At 30.0% G+C, this 20,588-nt stretch overlaps 2 protein-coding genes across 2 annotated transcripts; one reads left to right on the top strand and one right to left on the bottom strand.

Moving 5' to 3' along the window:
* Positions 1-66: 66 nt before the first annotated feature.
* Positions 67-8,824, top strand: LOC126916335 (replication factor C subunit 1). The gene is made up of 18 exons (XM_050722034.1): positions 67-366; positions 511-642; positions 770-910; positions 1,481-1,525; positions 1,590-1,692; positions 1,779-2,194; positions 2,268-2,447; positions 2,519-2,923; positions 3,004-3,169; positions 3,252-3,467; positions 3,978-4,204; positions 4,275-4,609; positions 4,870-5,088; positions 5,163-5,336; positions 5,431-5,506; positions 5,588-5,770; positions 5,848-6,019; positions 7,626-8,824. The coding sequence occupies exons 1-17, from the start codon at positions 358-360 to the stop codon at positions 5,974-5,976; spliced, it is 3,156 nt and encodes a 1,051-aa protein (XP_050577991.1). The 5' UTR covers positions 67-357; the 3' UTR covers positions 5,977-6,019; positions 7,626-8,824.
* On the bottom strand, positions 5,988-15,134 carry LOC126916340 (angiotensin-converting enzyme-like). Its single transcript, XM_050722052.1, has 9 exons — positions 14,957-15,134; positions 11,415-11,772; positions 10,282-10,600; positions 8,864-9,088; positions 7,612-7,975; positions 7,159-7,320; positions 6,661-6,915; positions 6,401-6,576; positions 5,988-6,254 (listed from the first exon to the last, which is right to left on the bottom strand). Exons 1-9 carry the CDS (start codon positions 14,965-14,967, stop codon positions 6,196-6,198), a joined length of 1,929 nt encoding a protein of 642 aa, XP_050578009.1. The 5' UTR covers positions 14,968-15,134; the 3' UTR covers positions 5,988-6,195.
* Positions 15,135-20,588: the final 5,454 nt, after the last annotated feature.

Genomic DNA, 20,588 nt, shown 5'->3' on the forward strand with positions numbered 1-20,588 from the left:
ACAATCTTATGTCAATTAAACAACCGCCTTGTAATGTTATAATATATGAATGAAACTTCTTTATGGCAATATTAACATTAATTAATTCATATTTTTCTCACTAGGTCAGATTTTATATATCTTTTTATGTTTTATATAACAGAGATTATAAGTAGACTTATATTCGTTACTGAAGTTCAAAATTATGATGCCAACATACCAATACTATAACAGCATGTATCGTAAAAGCATGCGTTGATGCGTCATTTATTAAACCAGTGTGTTTTTAATTATATTATCTGTTTATTTTTCTTGTATAAGATATTGTTTAGTTGATCTAAATATTGCGTCTCTATCGAATTAAAGTACGTTTGAAACATGCCAAGGGTAAGTTTTAAAATTTTCTATTAAAAACTAATAATCGAGGTTAACTACATTTGTTTTCATCAGTGTATCTACATTTTAGGATTACATACTTATTGAAATTAGAATTCAGATTTTATAACTCAATATTTTGTTATTTCATTGTAGGATATACGATCCTATTTTCAAACTATTAAAACAAATTCCAATGTCGCTCCAGCGAAAGCTACCAAAAAACGAATTATTATTTCGTCTGACGAAGATGAGGACAAATCCCAATCGCCACGTAAACGGCCCAAGGTTTTAATATAATTGTTTATCGTAGTTTAAGTTATTGAAGTTTCAAATCTTAGTCATTACTTTTAAAATGGGAATATTGTGGTATCTGTGTCGATAAATATAGTGTAATATATTCTGGTTGTTGTAGAAGACAAAGTTATTGGAGAAGAAAACTATTAAATCTGATTCCAATGAAGATATTAAAATCATTTCTCCTGCTGATATGTTTGGTAAAAATCCAGTAAACAGACAAGAAGCATCTAAGATATCTAGACAGTCATTAAAGCAGGTAATACATATGGAAGACAATAAGAAAAGGATTCAAAGTATTTAGAATAGATAATACCTGTCAAATAAAGGAAAAGAGTTGTAATAAATATAGATAAAAAAATTATTTTTAATGTTACAATATAATTTTTTGTCTTGGTTAAAGCAAATAACTTGCTAACATATTACATAAACATAATAAGTTATCTGTTCTGAGAAAGTAAAAAATTTTACTAATGAAATAGTTAAAGTATGTCTAGGAATCTGTAAAAGAGTACACAAAGTTGTCAAACATATATATGGAAGGAACAGGATGTAGAAATCTTCTGTAATCAAACACTTATTTTATCATAATAAAATAATTCATTATTTTCATGCAACATAATAGTTCTCAAAGTAAGCAGGTCATTTCTTTTAATTGAAATGAAAAGTTTTTATAACTTTGAAAATATTAATTTTTTCATTTATATTTATTAGAACTTTTTTCTTCATTTTCCTAAAACTTCTGAATCCTTCTTCTTATCATCCTTTATAATATTTGAATGATAATATAAAATAATTATATACATGTCAATTTTATTAAATATTATAGAAAGCTGAAGAAGTACCTAAGATATCTAAAAAATTACAAAAGAAGGTAATATACAATATATGAATAATGTTGTAAAGTGATTATATATATATTTTATTAAATATTATAGGAGGCTGAAGGTCATAATGATGATGATTTTGAAGCTACCTTACGTCAGTTAGATACATCTGATATTGAGCAAAGATATTTAACAGAGATTAAAGTTAATGAAGGTATCAATTAATCAACAAGTTGTAATAAATAATATGCCAAACTTATTAATATATTGTGTTAATATACTAATTGCTTGTATTTATAGATACAAATTTACATGAAAGCAATATTGAAAATAAAGAAAAGACACCCATTAAAAATAAAGAGGATGTTAAAAAGAAAACAAGACCTGATAAAACAAATCAAGAAAAGAGTAATAAAGAACATGAACCAAAGAGTAAAAAACATTCTAATAATATTTCAGACGAGGACATTAAGCATAAGGGTTCTGAAAGTAGTAGCAAATTTAAACATACAAAGAAATCTTTTAAAACTTCATCTGCCATTTCTAAGATGGAAGTAGAATATCTGAAAGAAAAAAAGGAAACTTCTCCCAAAAAGATAGACACTTCTGATGTATATGAGGAAAAGATTGAAAAGAAAAAACAAAATGCTGCAATGTATCAGCAATATCTTCAAAGAGGAGGAGCCAGAAATCCAGGCTCAAAAGAAATCCCTGTTGTATGTAATAAGTGAGGAATATCGCTTGTAGAAAAATTTAAAATATGTCTAAAAAAAAATGTCTAAATTTCAGGGTGCTGAACAGTGTCTAACAGGATTAAGTTTTGTAATAACTGGCGTTTTGGATTCTTTAGAAAGAGAAGAAGCTGAAGAACTTATTAAACAATATGGTGGACGAATTTTACACCAAATTTCAAAGAAGACTGACTATGTTATAGTAGGTGACCAAGCTGGTCCTGCAAAACTGTCAAAGGTAATATTGATCAACAATATATATTTAAATCTTATTTAGACTTATTATATTGTATATTATAAATTCTTTAGGCTACCAACTTAAATATAAAAAAAATATCAGAAGATGATTTGCTTGAGTTGATACGTACAAGGCCTGCAGGTCAAAATGATAATGCAACACAACCTCGTACAAAATCAAAAGAAAGATCAAAGAGAAAATCTGCAGAGTCTAGTGAAGAGTCGACACCAAAGAAAAAAAAAATTACTGCAAACGAGGAAACGAAAAAAGCAGCAAAAGTACACTCACCACATAAAAGCGAAAGTAGTAAAAAAGAAATTGAGGACTCATTGAAACAAGAACTTTATAATAAGGATGAAAAAATAAAATCTTCAATTGAAAAGAAACAGAATGAACATAAAGAATCGCTTGTACAGGATAAAAAAGAGATAATTGATGTGAAAGATATAAAAATACAAACAAATACTTTGCAAGATGTAAGAAATAATAAATAAGTATAATAGTAATAACATTAGTCCTTTTTATCAGTTTTATATTGTTTAGGTTTTTTTTTTAGATAAGTGGGAACACACCAGTGCAGGCATTGGTTGAAAAATATAGGCCAAAAACTATGAAACAAATTTTGGGGCAACAAGGGGACAAAAGTAATGCTAAGAAAATATACGCTTGGTTAATGAATTGGCATAAAAATCAAAGTAGTCAAGTGAAACATACAAGACCTAGTAATTATTTTATTCTTCATGTGTAAAATATTTCTGGTATATGCTTAATACAATTTAAATCTTTACTAATTTTATTTGTTAGGTCCTTGGGCAAAAGATGATAATGGAGCTTTTTTCAAAGCTGCTTTGTTATCTGGTCCTCCTGGAATTGGGAAAACCACAACTGTCCAAGTTGTCTGTAATGAATTAGGTTTTGATCTTATAGAATTTAATGCATCAGATACCAGAAGCAAAAAGCTTCTGCAAGAGGAAGTATCAGAACTTTTATCTAATACCACAATAAAAAATTATTTTAAAGGTATATCTATTTATTAACATATTTTCTAAGTTAGTTTGAAATAACTAATTAATTCTTATTAAACCGTATTTTACTAATTATACTAATGAAAAAATGTAAATCTATAAATATTTAATTTCAACAAATAATTTAAAGCTTTAGACTACAAAATAGATGTTGACTGTTTAATTAAAAAAGTGATCTTTATTATATGGAATATAGAAATATTTTTATATATTTTAAATTACATGATGGTTTTCACAAAAATCTAATAAACAAATAATTGGTCTTCAGTGAGTAATTATTTGAGATGTTTTTTAGTGGAGAAAAGGATTATGGATTAGTTAATTTTAGTTATTACTGCATATATATTATTAGTATTTATTGCTTTGAATGTATTCTTGTATAACGCATTTTTGTAAGTATAATTAATAAAATACACTATTAAAGTATAATTAAATGTGCTAAAAATATCACGTTTAAAAATTTAAACAAAATTACATCGTCATTTTTAAATGCTCTATATTATAGATGTTAAAAGCAAACCATCATCGAAACACGTATTGTTAATGGATGAAGTAGATGGAATGGCTGGTAACGAGGATCGCGGTGGTCTACAGGAATTAATTAATTTAATCAAATCAACTGATATACCTATTGTTTGTATTTGCAATGATCGAAATAATCCTAAAATGAGAACGCTTTCTAATTATACATTTGACCTTCGATTTCCAAAACCTAGATTGGAACAAATTAGGGTAAAACAATATTGAATTCAAATATGTTTAATGGTTATTCACATTATTTGATTTCTTTCTTTTCATGTAGGGTGCAATGAAATCTATGTGTTTTAAAGAAAATATTCAAATTTCGAATGAAGATCTCGATCGTCTAATTGAATCAACTAATCAGGATATTCGTCAAGTTATAAATCATTTGGCATTATTTGTTGGACAAACTGGTTCTCAGGAAAAAAATGAAAAGAAACATATAAATAAGGATTTGAGACTAGGTCCTTGGGATGTTGTGAAAAAAGTATTTTCCATAGAAGAACATAAACATATGAGTATAAGTGACAAGAGTAGCTTATTTTTCCATGATTACAATATAGCACCATTATTTGTACAAGAAAATTACTTGATGGTTATACCTCAAGTGTCAAAGTATGTATTTCAGCAAAATAATATATTTATCCTTTTTTTCTTCTATATGCGCAAAGTGGATTACGTAATTTAGAGTCTGTTGTCTTGCATACCAGAAATTATAAAAGATATGCAAGAAAATGAATTATATTATAAAAAGAATTAAATTCACTTAACAAGAAGTTGTTATCTATGGAATATTACAAAAAAATCAATATTAGTTAAATACTTTATTCTTTATAAAGCATTGTATTTAACGTTATTTTTATATTTTTATATAGAAATGAATTGTTAGGAAGGGTAGCAGAAAGTGCTGAAAGTATAGCATTAGGAGATGTAGTTGAAAAATCCATAAGAAGTAATAATGCTTGGTCTCTTTTACCAATACAAGCTTATTATTCTTCTGTAATACCTGGAACAGCAATGTCTGGTCACATTGGTGGCCAAATTAATTTTCCAGCTTGGCTTGGACGTAATTCAAAAACTGGTAAACTTAATCGGTAATGTCATAATTATTAGCTTTTTCATTTATTATTATATTTTGTATTGAAGTTTTTAATGATATGATTTATAGCTTAATGCAGGAAATCACTTTACATACACGTTTGGCTACGGGTGCGAGTAAGGAGGCTATAAACTTGGACTATATTAAACCTCTTAGAAATACTATTCTCAGACCTTTAGCAGTTGGAGGTATTGAAAATGTAGATGCAGCAATTGATGTTATGAACCACTATCATTTACTCAGGTTAATATTTCATTAAGATCAGTTATATAAAAATTAGAGTTTATTGTATTATTAATTTTTAGTATTAAACTTTATTATTTTTTATTGTTAATAGGGAAGATCTAGATTCATTGGTAGAAATTTCTCTATGGCCTGGTGATCGTGATCCGTTTCAAATTATAGATAGTAAGGTATGTTATAAATTCTAGATAATTTTTAATCATTTTGACATAGTGATGTATAGAAAAGTATAATAAAAACTCATCTTATAGGTAAAAGCTGCTTTTACAAGAGCATATAATAAAACTTCTGTGGCTCTACCTTATATAGTGAGTGGAACATCAAAGAAAAAAGTAACATCAAGTATACAAGAAGAAGGTTTCTTAGAAGAGGAGGAAGAAGAAATTGACTCTGATCAAAATGACGATAACCTTGATGCAGATAAGATGATTAAGGTTTATTGGAAAATAGTTTACATTATTGAAATTATATGTTTATTACAATATTATTTATTGATTACAACGCATTTCAGGCAAAGAAAGCTGGTACAAACAAGAATACTGAATCAAAGGGTAAAAATACTGATAAAACTGAGAAGAAAGGCAAAAATAGTAGTGATAAGTCTAATAAACGTGGAAGAGGACGGGGGAAAGCAAAATAACACAAACATCGTAAAATTGGAATGTGATTTTTATTTGGAAAAAGTAAGAATTTACGATTTCGTAATGTACTTATTCATCACTGGATACTTACATATTTTTGTCTTTTATTCTGCAAGAAATAATGCCATAAACTATTATTTGATGCATCTTTTATGTCAAAACGGAGAAATAATTTTTTTGGAGTATTCAATGAGATACTATTCAGAAGAATGTATTTTTTACTCTAATGCTTCAGTTGTTTCAACAGCTGCAAGTTCTGATCTGGTTTGTACACATTCTGGAGTAAATAAATTTTGTTAAATTACTACACATTTTTGTATTGTTGTATTTGTGTAGTTATGTATTTTGTGTAGTGTAGTTGTATTTAAATTGAATTGTATTGTATTATATACATGAATCATATTTTATTGTAAGAATACATACGTCTTGCTCTAGGTTTCCATCCAATATATTCATTGGTTTTCTTGTTTTCTTCTGTGAGCCAATCTGTCAGTGGTTTGAAGTATTCCAAGAGTCCAGCAGAGTCCATGTTTTTCTGGCCTGTAATTTTTTCCATTGCATCTTGCCAAGGTTTCGAGGCTCCCAGTTCCAACATAGACCTATATTCCAATAATAAATTTCCATAAATTCTAATAGTCATTTTATATCAAGTGAATTATAAAATTGGAAAAGTTGGAACTTACTTTAATAAGTTTCCTGCTGCTTTGTTATTATAAATATCACATTCATGTAATAGTTTTGAATTTGGATTTTGTGGATCGTATTGTTTTGCTTCTGTACAAAGTGCTTTATGGAATTGGAATTGCACCACAAAGCTTACGAAATATCTCAAATACTCAACATCTGCTATTATATGATATTTCGCACCAGGGTCAAAATCATCTTCTGATCGATCCACTGGTGGTTCAATACCTTGAAAATCTTCAGCAAGATCCCACCTAATTATTAATAATTAAAAACTTACGAATTACAAGTTAAAAAGAATACATCTGCATTATAAAATCATTTTATATCGAAGGAGATATATGATAAATTAAATTTAATAATCACATTAATCTATCATAATTAAATTATTTTAGTCAATAGAATTTGCAATTTTTTGTTTATCTCTTCCTCTTTGTAATCTTTCCAAATTTTAATTATTGTAATTTATATATTAATAACTCAGAGACAGTACTAACCAGTTACAATTATAATTATCTGGTGTGACTCGTCCCTGGAATACATTCCAGCGCCATTTGTCCATCATATATGCAAATGGTAAGAAGACAATTTTTTCAAGGCCTTTCAGGAAAAGGTGATTGATATTGGTCTCCATATCAGTTGAATCATCATCCAATAATCTAAGATATAATAAAATGTATTTCCATTATAGAATATTCAGTTTTTAATTATCAAATTTTTATATTTTTGTACACTATGATAAAAGGAATTAATTTATATAAAGATTACGTCCCTAGTAAAAAAATTGCACATATTTGTAGTTGCATTAATAGCTTATTAAATTAAATGTATACAAATTATTTCAGTATTTGAATTCATTATATACACTTTATAGGTGGACTAATCAAAGTTTGAAGTTCAAAATATATAAATTAATATTTTGTAAAGTATGTATAATTAATATCATTTACTTAATGGTTTTCAGGTGACTCGGTGTAGATGCGCTAAGCGATATAACGTCGCCAACAGCTTCATGGAATCCAGGATTCGCACCCTCTTTGAAAATGCTGGGTTGATTTTTGTATTGCAAAAAATATTCCACGTGACCCATCTCGTGATGCGCGGTCAACAGATCTTCCATATTAACTCTGGTACACTGTTTAATTCTAAAGTCCTTGCCATCATAGAAGTCCCAAGCGCTCGCGTGACAGATCAGTTCTCGATCCTTTGGCTTTTCTAATATCGATCGTTCCCAGAACAGATCTGGCATTGCGGTGAGATTAATTGAGGTGAAGAAATCTTCAGCAACACGGAAAATAGTTGTTGCGTTGTATCCTGAGGGAACGATTATATAAAGAATAAAGGAATCTATTTGTAAGTTTGACTTCTAACTTCTAAGCTTGGTACATTGATCAACATAATGAAAAAAGTCTCGTATTTGAAGAAAAATTGTATATCAAAAACTGAAAAGATACGTTAGATTTAATAACATTGAATTTATATGAAATGTTGATATAGTAGCTTTTAGATACTAGAAGTAATTTTTAAATATTATTTTTTTTTTTAATTATCAAATGATCTCTAAATATTTTAAGGTGTATGTTATTAACTGATACATCTATTAGTATTTCAGACGTATATTATACTTATAATTAAACATATACTATACCATAGTTTCCTATTTTACAAACATTTTTTGTATATTAATATTTATGCATATTAGTATTTACCATTATTTTGATCATCATACGAGAAGTTTTTTTTTAAACATATTAAAATCTATTAATCTTTTAAGTATTTTAGTCCTCTATAATAATTAATATTATTGTATTCTTTATATCCTACATCGACATAATATTTCTCCTGTGTTCTTTGAACAACTCCACAGAATTATAAAGTAAACATTTAAAAATATTTCAAAAAATTTTGTACAATCAGGATCAGAGATTTTATATCTAAATGTAAAATTTACAAACATAATATAAACACCAGCATAACGTATGCCGGGCAACGAAATGAATTCATATAAATTAGAATATAGCACAATAAATTCGTTTATACATTCATAATGTATGAATAATTTATGTTATGAAATTATAGATTCTAACGTTATAGAGAGTAAGTTATACAATCTCTGTTGCCAATTTTTTTTTTTTACGAAATAAATTCTACTATATGTATGTATATGTACGTTATTAATCGACATCTAAATGCTAATCAAACCTTGTTTAATCATTGCATTGGTGACATCTGGCATTTGTTTTCCCGGATATGGAATAGCGAACTCTGCGACGTTCGCCCAAGTTTGCGCCCACATATTGCCCAATAAATGTGCTGGGATGGGTCCATCTTTCGAAATGATATCCTCACCGTATTTTTTCCGAAGTTCTCGGCGAACGTATGCGTGCAATTGCAAATAGAGAGGTTTCAGTTGTTGCCAGAGTGCCTCTGAAAATATTTTATTACAAATGAATGTAGCATTTCGATAATATTTATTCGGACTTATGTTGAAAATTAGATGTTAAACAGTGTTACTGAAACATTTTTAAACTTCTATTTTCATAAGTATTATTGAAGTCAAGGAAAAAATATTTTCGTTTTGGAAGCAAGATGATTATTAAGCTAGTAAGCGTTTCAATAAAATAAAATGTTATATGTATTATGTGTATTTACATAAATACATTTAAACAGTTTATCAGATACTTGGTAATAGAAATCTCACGTCTCATATGTTGATGTAAAGACCATTTATGACTTTACAGTTTCTTCAAATAGAATAGAAATAATCGTTGGTTTCATCATTGGAAGTCTAATATTCAGTGACGATTAGAATCTATTTTCTTTTGTTTTCGATTTTTAAGCACACGATACTTTTTGTAGAGATATATTAATTTTACTTTTAATAATATTGCCTTTTAACGAAAAGGATTGAATTTAACGAGAGAAGTATATTTCCTTGAAAAATATAATGTATTATATTAAAATTAAAAGAAATATTAATTTTAACAATCACGTTATGTAACGAAAATATTAATTCATCATAGTTCATATATCGATACGTATTTTATTTCTCAATATTTTCTAACTCATTAAGTATTTATGTTATTAAGGAGTAGATATTTTTTTTCATCTTTTTCTGTTTGAAAAATTTCGGAACGATTACTAAACATTCTCTTGTAAACTTTCTACGCTTCTTACGAAATATTTGTATTTTTCCGCAATAAAGTGTTCATAGAATATTTATAAAACATCATTCGATGTTTCACTTGATATTATCGACAGAAATATTTATATTCTAATGAAAACTTGATAAAAATATTTTTTACAAAAGTCGCTACTTCTGTAAATGAATCTTTTATGAGATATTAATTATAGTGGAAATGTTTCTAACAATAAATTTAGGAGAGAGTCGTTTAGAGCTGTATATTTCTCTTAATATTAAAAAGATATTAAATCTCCTTTAAATTCTTATTAAATGTGTATTAAATCTTTATTAAGTGTCTATGAAAAACCAATCTGCTATTTTTGTTCCAACTTTTTAATGAAATTGTACATCTATGGCTTATGTGATATTTCTTTCATATTTTCCCTTATAGAATACGCTGTATTACTAATATATTATCTCCCAATGTTTAACTTACCAATTTGCTCGGGGAAGTCATCAGCCTCGTAATCCTTAAGCCAGTAAGCCGCGTTGTCGGAATAATTGTTTAATGTAGCAGCCAAGTTACTCAGTTCAACGTATCTTTCATACAATGGTTTCATCTTTTCGCCAGTTGCTTTCCTCCATTCGACCCAAATGTACTTCAATTCCTCCGGATCGTGGCTCTTCATCAAAATCTCCGTGAGCTCCGGTTCCAAAGCGAGATCGCATTTAGTTCGGTTCTTGTAATCGCAGATTTTCGCAGTGCTATAGATGTTCTCCATGTCACTTACAATTTTCTCGTATTCTTGGTAGCTCTGTAGTAAATGTTCAATCAATTATCATCCAGCACTTTTCATCTCCAGTTTCCTCAGCTGTACATACAGCGGCTCTCGAATGTATTCCAACACTCACAGAAATTTCTTATACAGAACATTTTGAAATTTCGCTGATACTGCAACGAGAAGCGACTGTCGTCCTTATATTGGTAGAATTTCGAACGAATTTTTGCAAATCTTCGCAACGATCACCAACAATAATATTAATTTAAACAGTCGATTACCGATTACAGTAACAAGCCACGATATTTAATGAGATAATTTTTAGCATTAATTACATCTTCAAGATCATTATTCACGCGATATACTAATTTTTGTATCAAATATATGTTTGCAAAAAATGTCTTGTAACTTCTATACACATTTTCTGATCGATTTCAAATTTTACTAATATAATCACGATAATCGTGTCTCGTACTAATAAAATTTCAAAAAAATTCGCATACACGTAATATATTACCCACTAGTCACCCAACTACTGGACACGACGGACCAGATCCGCAGACTAAAAAGAAAATACCCACTAGATTAAATCCTTAGTTCTACTAGAACCAACAATATAAAGCTATTATAATCCATGTCATTGTATCACGCCAAATTAAGTTACTGAAAATTCTCAACGAGAATTGATTGTAAATATTGTAATAAAAAAAAAAAAAAAAAAAGAAAAAAAAAAAAAAAAAAAAACGTAATATATTCGTACAAGTTTTGTGTAGCGAGCGTTCAAATACTTTCGTGAGCCAGTGTACTTGAAAGTTAATATGCTGTAGGTTGATAATAATTAAATTGTTACATCTTCGGGAAGCGCTGAACGTCCTAAAACGCTGAACTTCTTGAATTGCCGTCTGACATTTGGGTCCTTAATGTCGCTCCAAGGATACTCGTTCACTTTCTTCCAGGCGGATTTGAAGTACTGTGCCGCTTCTGTGGATGTGTTCAGTTTGTTTGCTAAATTTTCTGAAGTCAAATTCGACGCATAGTCCCAATCGGCCAGCGTGTACTTGTTGCTCCATTCTGCGTGTTCGTTGTTGATCTTTTCCAGAAATTGTTTGGCCTGTAGCAGATCTGCTTCCGAATCTACTGCAGCGTTGTCGACATCCTGGGACGTTGGTATGCCCAATGCCAGCGTCACCAGGGCTGCCACTAATAGTCTGCGAATTTTACATAAATTTTGTAACGTTTAATAGATATTTTAATGAATGTTTCAATAAATAATTTGTGAATGTCGAAAATCTAATGATAGGATTTTTCTAAATCTAACAGCAGATCTTTTCTGAATCTAACAACAGAGTGGAACGTTATAAAATTATGATATATTTGAGCCAAGTACTCGGAAGCTCGTTAGTCCTGGTGTAATTTTTATATTTTTATATTTCAATTTAGCCCTCGTTTTCGCAAATATAAAAGATTTTTAATATTCTTGGGAAATCTTTAACTCCATGCTAAAATGAGAAATTATATAATAAATATAGCGATAAAAGTAGTTTCATATTTTGATCTAAACTCGTGGCAGGATTTACGTAGAAAAATGAAATATTAAACTGTTTTAATTTCTCAAATCTCTCCGTACCTTTTGACTTGTCCTCGTATCTCCTCACAAAGTAATTATGAAAATTTTACGCTTAAAACTAATAATATTATCTCTAATACAAACATACGTCGACAGAAGAGAAGGAAACAGAAAAACACGTCTAAGACGTTTCACTATAAATTGATCATTTAGGAACGTTGTTATCTATTTTTCTCGTTTTATACTCGGCCATGTGCGACGTTAGATTCTCAAATAGCGACGAGGTCGAGGATAGTCGTTTGGTTCAACGATTTGAAAGTCTACATCGTCTAAGAACTCGTTAGAATATTTTTCATTCGATTCGTCTGTATCCTTCTAACGAATTGCCACATTGTTGCATTCCTATCATGGATTGAAACGATCGAAAACGGATCATGGTCCAAAGAGTATGTAGAAATCGTCCTTCGAGATATCGTTATAGTGAAATTGTATGACTAGTATTCGAAGGCCTTTAACGAGTTCGAAATACATTTTACATTTACTGATATACAACAAATACTCTAACTCGTACAGTAGGATATATCATCTGTGTTATATAAAACATTTTGAAATATCCTTAATAGACCGCGCTTTCATATTTTTATGAATATAACTAATAAAAAAGAAAAAGAAGTAAAAATCGAATCGAAATAGAAATTTGTTTCATTTACGAAATATTATAACAAATATTTTGCTTTGGATATTTCATACATATTTGCATATTATATGCATTCTCTGCGCTTTTGCATCTTAGAAATTCTCATAAACGCATAAAAATCCGCAGTCTGATCACTAGCATCGAGAATGAGACACGACTATTACGATTATATAAAGGGTGTAGCTAGCCTTAATAGTTTTAAAAGGTTCGAGTGTAATATGCAAAGTAACGTAGAAGAATTGAATGAAATTGAATGGGAAACTTGGTAGAAAAGATATACTGTACGATATTTATTTTACACACATATAGGCGATAAGTAACGAGTTCTGATAGTATAGTACATTCATGAGAGTAAGCGCGTTAAATTATAATATCGCGTGGCCATAGTGCTTTAATCATCCGCGGTCTTTGTATTTTTCAATCGACTAAAATAAGATAACTGCTCCTAACAACCAACCGTGTAATGTTACAACGCGATAGGAATAAAGGAATAAATCTTCTAACAAATCTGTTCTTTATTTAAAAGTACGTAAGCAAACGAGTCTAACTAAATTTATCACTGTTACAGACAGATTTATGAGGATTCGTGAGAATTCTAATGTTTGGATTGACTGGTCACGTAAAGGAAAATGTTATAATACAAGTTGGTCGTCGTACAATCGAATTAATATTATTAGCGAAACACTACAAGTCACAAATTACAAGTTATTAGCGGTAATAAATACCTTTGCGTAACAGTAGGAAGTTTGGTAAAATGAAACAAATGAAACTTTGCTTTATTTTATCGTGAAGTTAATTTTATAAATTATAATAAGATACAAATCTACTTATCCTATTCGATGTAAAATTATGAAATGATAAAAGAGAAGTCTGTGACCTGTAACTCGTAACTTTTTAATTTATTAATAGCTACTACGATCAATTACTAATATCGATAATTGTATCAAAAGTTTAAAATTTATAGAAATACTGTGCTTGATAGTTTAATTAGACAAGTGCAATAGTTTCGTTCATATCTGTATCCGTTTAAAAAAATTAACAGGATGTAATTATATTTCTGGTTGATTGTGAAGCTGATGATAAAAAAACAACACGCGTTGGAGTTTATGGAAGCTTGATCGTTCCTCTATAAATGCTTATCAGATTCTATTAATTTTGCTCAAAAATGTTTATAACATATCTCGAGCTTTGCTTCTATCCGTGAATATTAAAAAATTATATTTATCCATATTCAATAATAATAAAGTACAATAATGTAAAGAGATATGTGAAATGAATATAAAATCAAATTTGGTATCTACACTGCTTAAATGTAACTGATAATGTTTCCATAAAATACACGTTATCTAGCAATTATCAAAAATAAACGATCATATATTTTTTGATAAATATCGTATACGTGAAATTTGCTAGTTGAAACATGAATTTCATTATGAAACAAAATATCTACAAAAGTAAATAAACATTACATAATCCAATACAATAATCTATCTTACTCATTAATTTGTTATTAACTTAAAATTACTACAGGTATTAATTCTAAAGCAAATTCCACGACACTAAATATCATCTAATTTCATAGTAATCCAACATATGCATTACATGTGGTTTACTCTACTTTCTCGAGACCGAATTTGTTCGATTTTTTGCTACATACATCAGGCATTTGTATATCAAATTTTCCATAGCACTTATAAATTTCACTTTTCCTTAAATACGTACGTCTAAATTAATCTAACTCGTGCACGTTTTGCATTTGTATTTAATAGGAGAAAATATTGTTTTAAAACCAAATTACAATTTCTGCAGCGAGGAGGAAAAAGAAAGAGAAATAGCAGTGCGTTCTGATCGTACACCATATCATTTCATATCACGTCGACAACTGCATAATCTGATAATTATGAAAAGTTCGACCACGATACGATTGGATTTTCGTTACGAAACCTAGATAGCGAGCAAACGTCTGTTATGTATTTACCAGTGTTGTAACGAACTACAGGAAAAGAGCGAATACTTGTTGATGGCTGGTTGAAAATCCAATAACAGTTGCTAGAACCGTCCAAGTTGAAGTTTAAGCGATCGAATGATCATTTTGTCGACGCTTGTACGAAATATAGCAGATACTCACGGGCGCAGCATTTCCTTTCGTAGCTCGCGTTGAAGTTGGATGAATCAACGGAACAGTTGACCGACGATTATGTTCGATTAAGGAGCAACTTTCACGAGTCTAACAAAATCCCCGTTGCCTTGTGTAACACTCTCTGGCGAACACACATCGAGTGATGTCGAACCACGAGATACGCCAACTTTTATGCACCGTCCCCACTCTCTGCCGGTGTAATGTTTTCCTCACTATGAACAAACGCGACATTATTCGCGGCGGACCTGTTCCGCTAATATTGACGGACCCATCGTCTTACATTGTAATGGGAATTTTGCTCTCGACCCCTCTTTTCGGCTTTTATTATAAAGCAGTTACTTTCGATGTACTATATGTCGATTCCGTGATCTGCTACACGTTGAAAGATTTGTTTATCTTCATTAGATCGATTCTCTGTCCATGAGAGAGTAGAGCAGCCTGGCTGATGAAGGCTTTGAGCGATGCACTTTTTTACGTGCGAATGAAACATAGTAAATTTACTTCGCGGACATTATAGTTTCTTGCGTTTAAATATTATCTCTATCCTCGATCTACATTGAAACGTTTCGAATGCATAGTTAAAATGATAATGATGAATTTATTTGTATTTTAGGCTCATAGATTATAGTAAGGAGGTTGTTGGGTTCTTATTTCTAATTTCTCACATCATATTATATTTTTAGATTTCTCTCTTAGTTACTACGTTATGTTGTTAATATCATTGCTTAACTCGTTCTTATCGATTAGTACTTATCTATTTTAATGTAGTATAGTTGTGTTATTAGTGTTTACATTTATATTTCTATATAAAGGTATATTCTTTTAAAAGTACGGTTTATTATTCGTCTAAGTATAGTGTTCTGGCCTTTACGGCTGATTGCACACAATTCAAGATGTTTTTTTACAAATTCTCTGCCCTCAATGGTTAGTACCTGGCAGAAGTTTTCTCTTCTCTCTTTTTGCACCTCGTATTTCTGATATTGGCGACATATTGATATAAAGTATTTCAGGGTTTCTCTTCTCTACATATCACGTAGCTTGCACGTTTTTGCGTCATTTATTTTTATTCTATCCCCTTTCCCTCCCTGGATATAACAAATTCATGCCTTCCGATCGGACGTGTTTGAACAATCATTCCGCTCCATATGCACAATTAGAATTCAAAGTTGAAATATTTCATTTCGCACTTTATGCGACCGAAATAAAAACGTCTCATTTGTCGAACTTTCACTTCTCACCTAAAATGCTATTTTCTTTGAACTATCCAAGAAAACTATCATTCGGTGTCTCAAATATTTTTCCTCTAAATTTCATCCAGTTTTGACTCCGACAAACGATTGATTGGTTTATCCAGATATAAAACAAAATCAAAATTATCTAGTGTCTATTGACACTAGTCATCGTGAAGGTTTTAGTCGGTTGGAGTCCGGCACTACCACGCCGCTTCCCCCCAGAAGCGGCCTGGTGTCCGTGCGGATTTCCTCCACGCCAAAAAAAAGAAAAAGAAAGAAAAAAAAAAAATTCGACGCTGGCAAAGTAATAACATATTCAGGAATGTGTTATCGTAGTTGATCCTTCGGATGAACCTATAAACACGAACAGTTGAAGGAACGGCCGCGACCGTAACGTTTGGAAAACCTTGAAAGAACACGTTGCATCGTTGAGCGCACAGAACCATAGCTCGACTTTCTGCAAGGTCTTGCGGATTCATTTTTATCGCTTATCCCTAGTCGAAACTAACGACCGGTTGCTTAACATTATTAACTGGCTATTCAGACATCTCAAACGACCAGTTTAACATTCCTGATTCGTAGGGCCGAATGTCCTTGCCTGTTTACGCTGTAATGTCCTCCGGTTTTATTTTTAATGTTCGCTCGCGTACGCCCGATCATCATTGTACTTCTCGGTGATCATGCTCATTTCAAGGGCTCCTCTTACGGCAATTGAATGTAAAAAGTCTCATGCCGCTTGTACGACGATTGCATTTATGAGGATCGTTGTGAGATCAGTAGCAACCGCTGTACTTCGAACTATAGTGGCGGACAAAAGGAAGCTTACGAAATAAGAGACACAGAAAGACACGACGACGATTTAATATTCAATAAGATCGATGAGTGAATGTAACGTACACCGTATAATAGATGGCTATTGCCAATATGGTAAAACATTTTTTATGCAGCAGTTGCTAAAATTCATGGTATATCGATTTGAAATATCCTTTCAGCAGCTACTGTATTTTAGGAAATTGGTAAGAACATGATTGATAGAGATACGTATTTGGGAATGATTAAAAAATTGCAGGTTGACTTCCCTTTTGTGAAGGGAATTTGTAATATTTATTTAGTTATTTTATTTATTTGTAATATGATGGAAACTGTGATATGTTTTTGTTGATATTTTTATTTTGACGTCACTTTATGACTAAGAAAGAAAATTTTAATATAAAATAGGTGAAAATTAGAAGAATCTGTTAGGTTCAAAGATGTAATTGACGATGTTTCGGTAGAAGGCAAAAATAGAAGAAAGTGGACGAAATTAAAAAATTTTAACGTAGGTGGATGAATTTATTACTGGATTGTGAGATACAGCGATTTTGTATAATAATTTTCCTAATTATAAATAATGACAGAATACAAAATCTCTCTAGAAAACACTATCAAAGTTTATCTAGAATTTACATGTATCCGAATTAAAAGAATTCAATTTTGCAGAGAAATAAATTCCCTACATTGCTGAATGTTATTTTGAACATTATTATTGGCGGCTATAACAACAACATCATAAACCAAAATGGAACCAGTCTCGAGTTTCATCGTCATCTAACTTGTATGCAACTGCAGTCCACGAAATAAGTTTTTTCTCTCAGCATCAGCTGTTTTTCTGCTCGAAATGAAAAATAACTTTCTTGAAGAAACTATCGTTCTTATTATTACGATAACAAAAAATGCTTGATTTATGCTACTTCATAGCCAGGACGAACCACTTATCATATCGTACAATTCACGAATTAAGTATACCATGAAAAATAGAGGCTTATGGGAAAAGGATGATGATTTTGTGAAATGATTTTCAAGATTTCGTTTTTGTCATATACTTCAATTTTTTTGATATGAAATAATAATTTTACTCTTATGAAATATTATTTAAATATCTTGACAATGTTAAAAAATTGCAGACAGATATTTTATATCACGAAGAAGGTCAGAATACGGTAACGATAGATTTTTTCTTGCAACTGCAGGCATAAGGAGGATTTCAAGGTCGACTTCATCTTTTTTATAGAATTTCTAGGCCTCCTTCGATTCCTTCCTTTTTTACAACACGAAATTATACGATGCTATGTAGTAAATTGATATCAATATTCCAATATATTTCTCGAAAACATTCAACGTAATTTCGAAAAAATTGTTTGCCTCGCTATTATTATTACATTGGAAAGCAACTATTAACGTTTAGCAAGCAGACTCTCTTCTATCATCTGTGCACATACGATTATCAACGCATAACTTAAAATTGTTTGTTCTTGTGATCGATGATCCATATGCACGTGCACAGTTTCTAGTTGTCTGCTTAATGTATCAACAATATTTCTCCATAACTCACTATAGGAGATTAAAATGAATTTACAAAGTATACTCGTAGTAACGGCACCCAATATTATTTAGAATATAAAAATGACCTGTATATATAATTATATTCGCTTATGTTCAATCAAAAATAGAAAGTTATATAATCGATAGAAATAAGATATTTTATGGAAAAATGTTTCTATAAAATTTCTTTATTAACAAACTTTATATTTTTATTAAAAAGATTGTACAATAAAACTTGTTACATATATTATTATAAATAACTTCGATAATTCTTTTATACAAATAATGTGTAAGATATCTGATTACGATGTCGTTGATTTTTATAATTAGATGTCGAGAAGATATTCAACGAAATTGTTCCGATAAGGAATTTGTCGCTCGAGATTATATTCAACAAAGAATGGCAACAAATTATATAATTATGAAATTTTATTCTTAATATTTTCGCTACATTCTTAGTTTTGAGAAATAAATAACGAAAGAATAACATTTTTGAACAAGAGAATACACGCGATAAAAATAGTAGTAGATACTATTAAAACCAGTTAAGATATTGATTACTTAGATAAGAAAATATGCATGTCATCGATAAAAATGTGTTAATGTATATGAATAGTTAAATTCTATTTTTAGTTCGATAAATTGATCTGGATGAAATAAATTAGAAGGGTGCTGTGCTGCAACTGTATTCGTCATATATCTACACACAAGATCTACATAAAGTTTAAAATAGCACCCTCGACATAGTAAAGGCATTATTCACGAAATTACTCACATGTTTGCGAATACAACTGGCTTTTAAAGGAAATGTATTCACCTGTTTCAGATCGAAATTCCAGTCGAATTTACAATACTTAATGCACGGTTAACATAATTACGAAAGAGCCATAAGGTTTTTTATTTGATTAAATTTTTTCAGCAATTCTTTCCAGGCATTGATATTTTTAGAAATATACAATTTAATAATTAGGAACTTTTATTTCGACAAGAAGAAGCAATTCTAATTGACTGAAAATCATAATTCGCATTATACTGTATTAAAATATAATATTAAAGAAAGATAAAATAGGTGTATGAGAAAAAATAGAAAGACGAAGGCAATTGTATGAAAATATAACCTGAGAAGTAGAATTTAATACTATTTTTACTTAGAGAAATTGGTATTATTTTTTAAAGAAAATTAGAAGGCAAGACGAATGAAAAATATTCTGAACACTCGTGTACGGAAGCTTGACCATACTCATTGAATGTTGAAAGTAAGTGAAATGCATCCTTCATGAGTCAGACACGATAATAGTGAACCTCATTATTAGACCACGGATGTTTATGTATTTGAAAGTGCAGAAATGCGCAGAATAGACGTGTATATAATGCGAAAAACTATATAAAATATCCAAAGTATAATACCTGTTATAAGCTGTAATATTCAGTGAAACGAACCCTTTGCTTATCTTCTGTTTAGTTTAAAAATATGAATTTGCATGAACATTCGCACTCTACCTACTATTTTTTATAGTTTGAAATACTTATCGTTTATAAATAATGAGCTACCGTTAGTAAAAAATATATTAACAACTGTCAAAATACGGTAATGCGAGAAAAGAGATGTACTTAAATAAAAGACATTTTAGCGTCAAAATGTAAAATGATAATTCGTGTAATGCAAAAATCAAAACAAAAATCCGACCATTTGTAAATAATTAAAATACACTCTGCTAACATAGAACTCATCGTATCAGCAAAGACTGTTTTCTTACCAAAGTAGGGAAAAGAAAATGTGGTAATTTTAATTAAAGAAATGAAAATATTTGCGATAATGAAGTTCATCGGTTAATTTTAAAAAGAATACAACTGTTTATTGGAATTATCAGAAAATTTGCTGATTTGGAAGACATAGTAATCTTACGTAATGACGCAGCGAATATATTCTACGCGCATATTTTCGTGCACAATATCGGTGTGACGAGTGTAACAAATTTAACACGATAAACAACCACACTTCCTACAATTTGCGATATCCTTCAAAA

The sequence above is a fragment of the Bombus affinis genome, chromosome 5 (genome assembly GCF_024516045.1).
Source record: "Bombus affinis isolate iyBomAffi1 chromosome 5, iyBomAffi1.2, whole genome shotgun sequence".
In the NCBI taxonomy this organism is placed as follows: Eukaryota; Metazoa; Arthropoda; class Insecta; order Hymenoptera; family Apidae; genus Bombus; species Bombus affinis.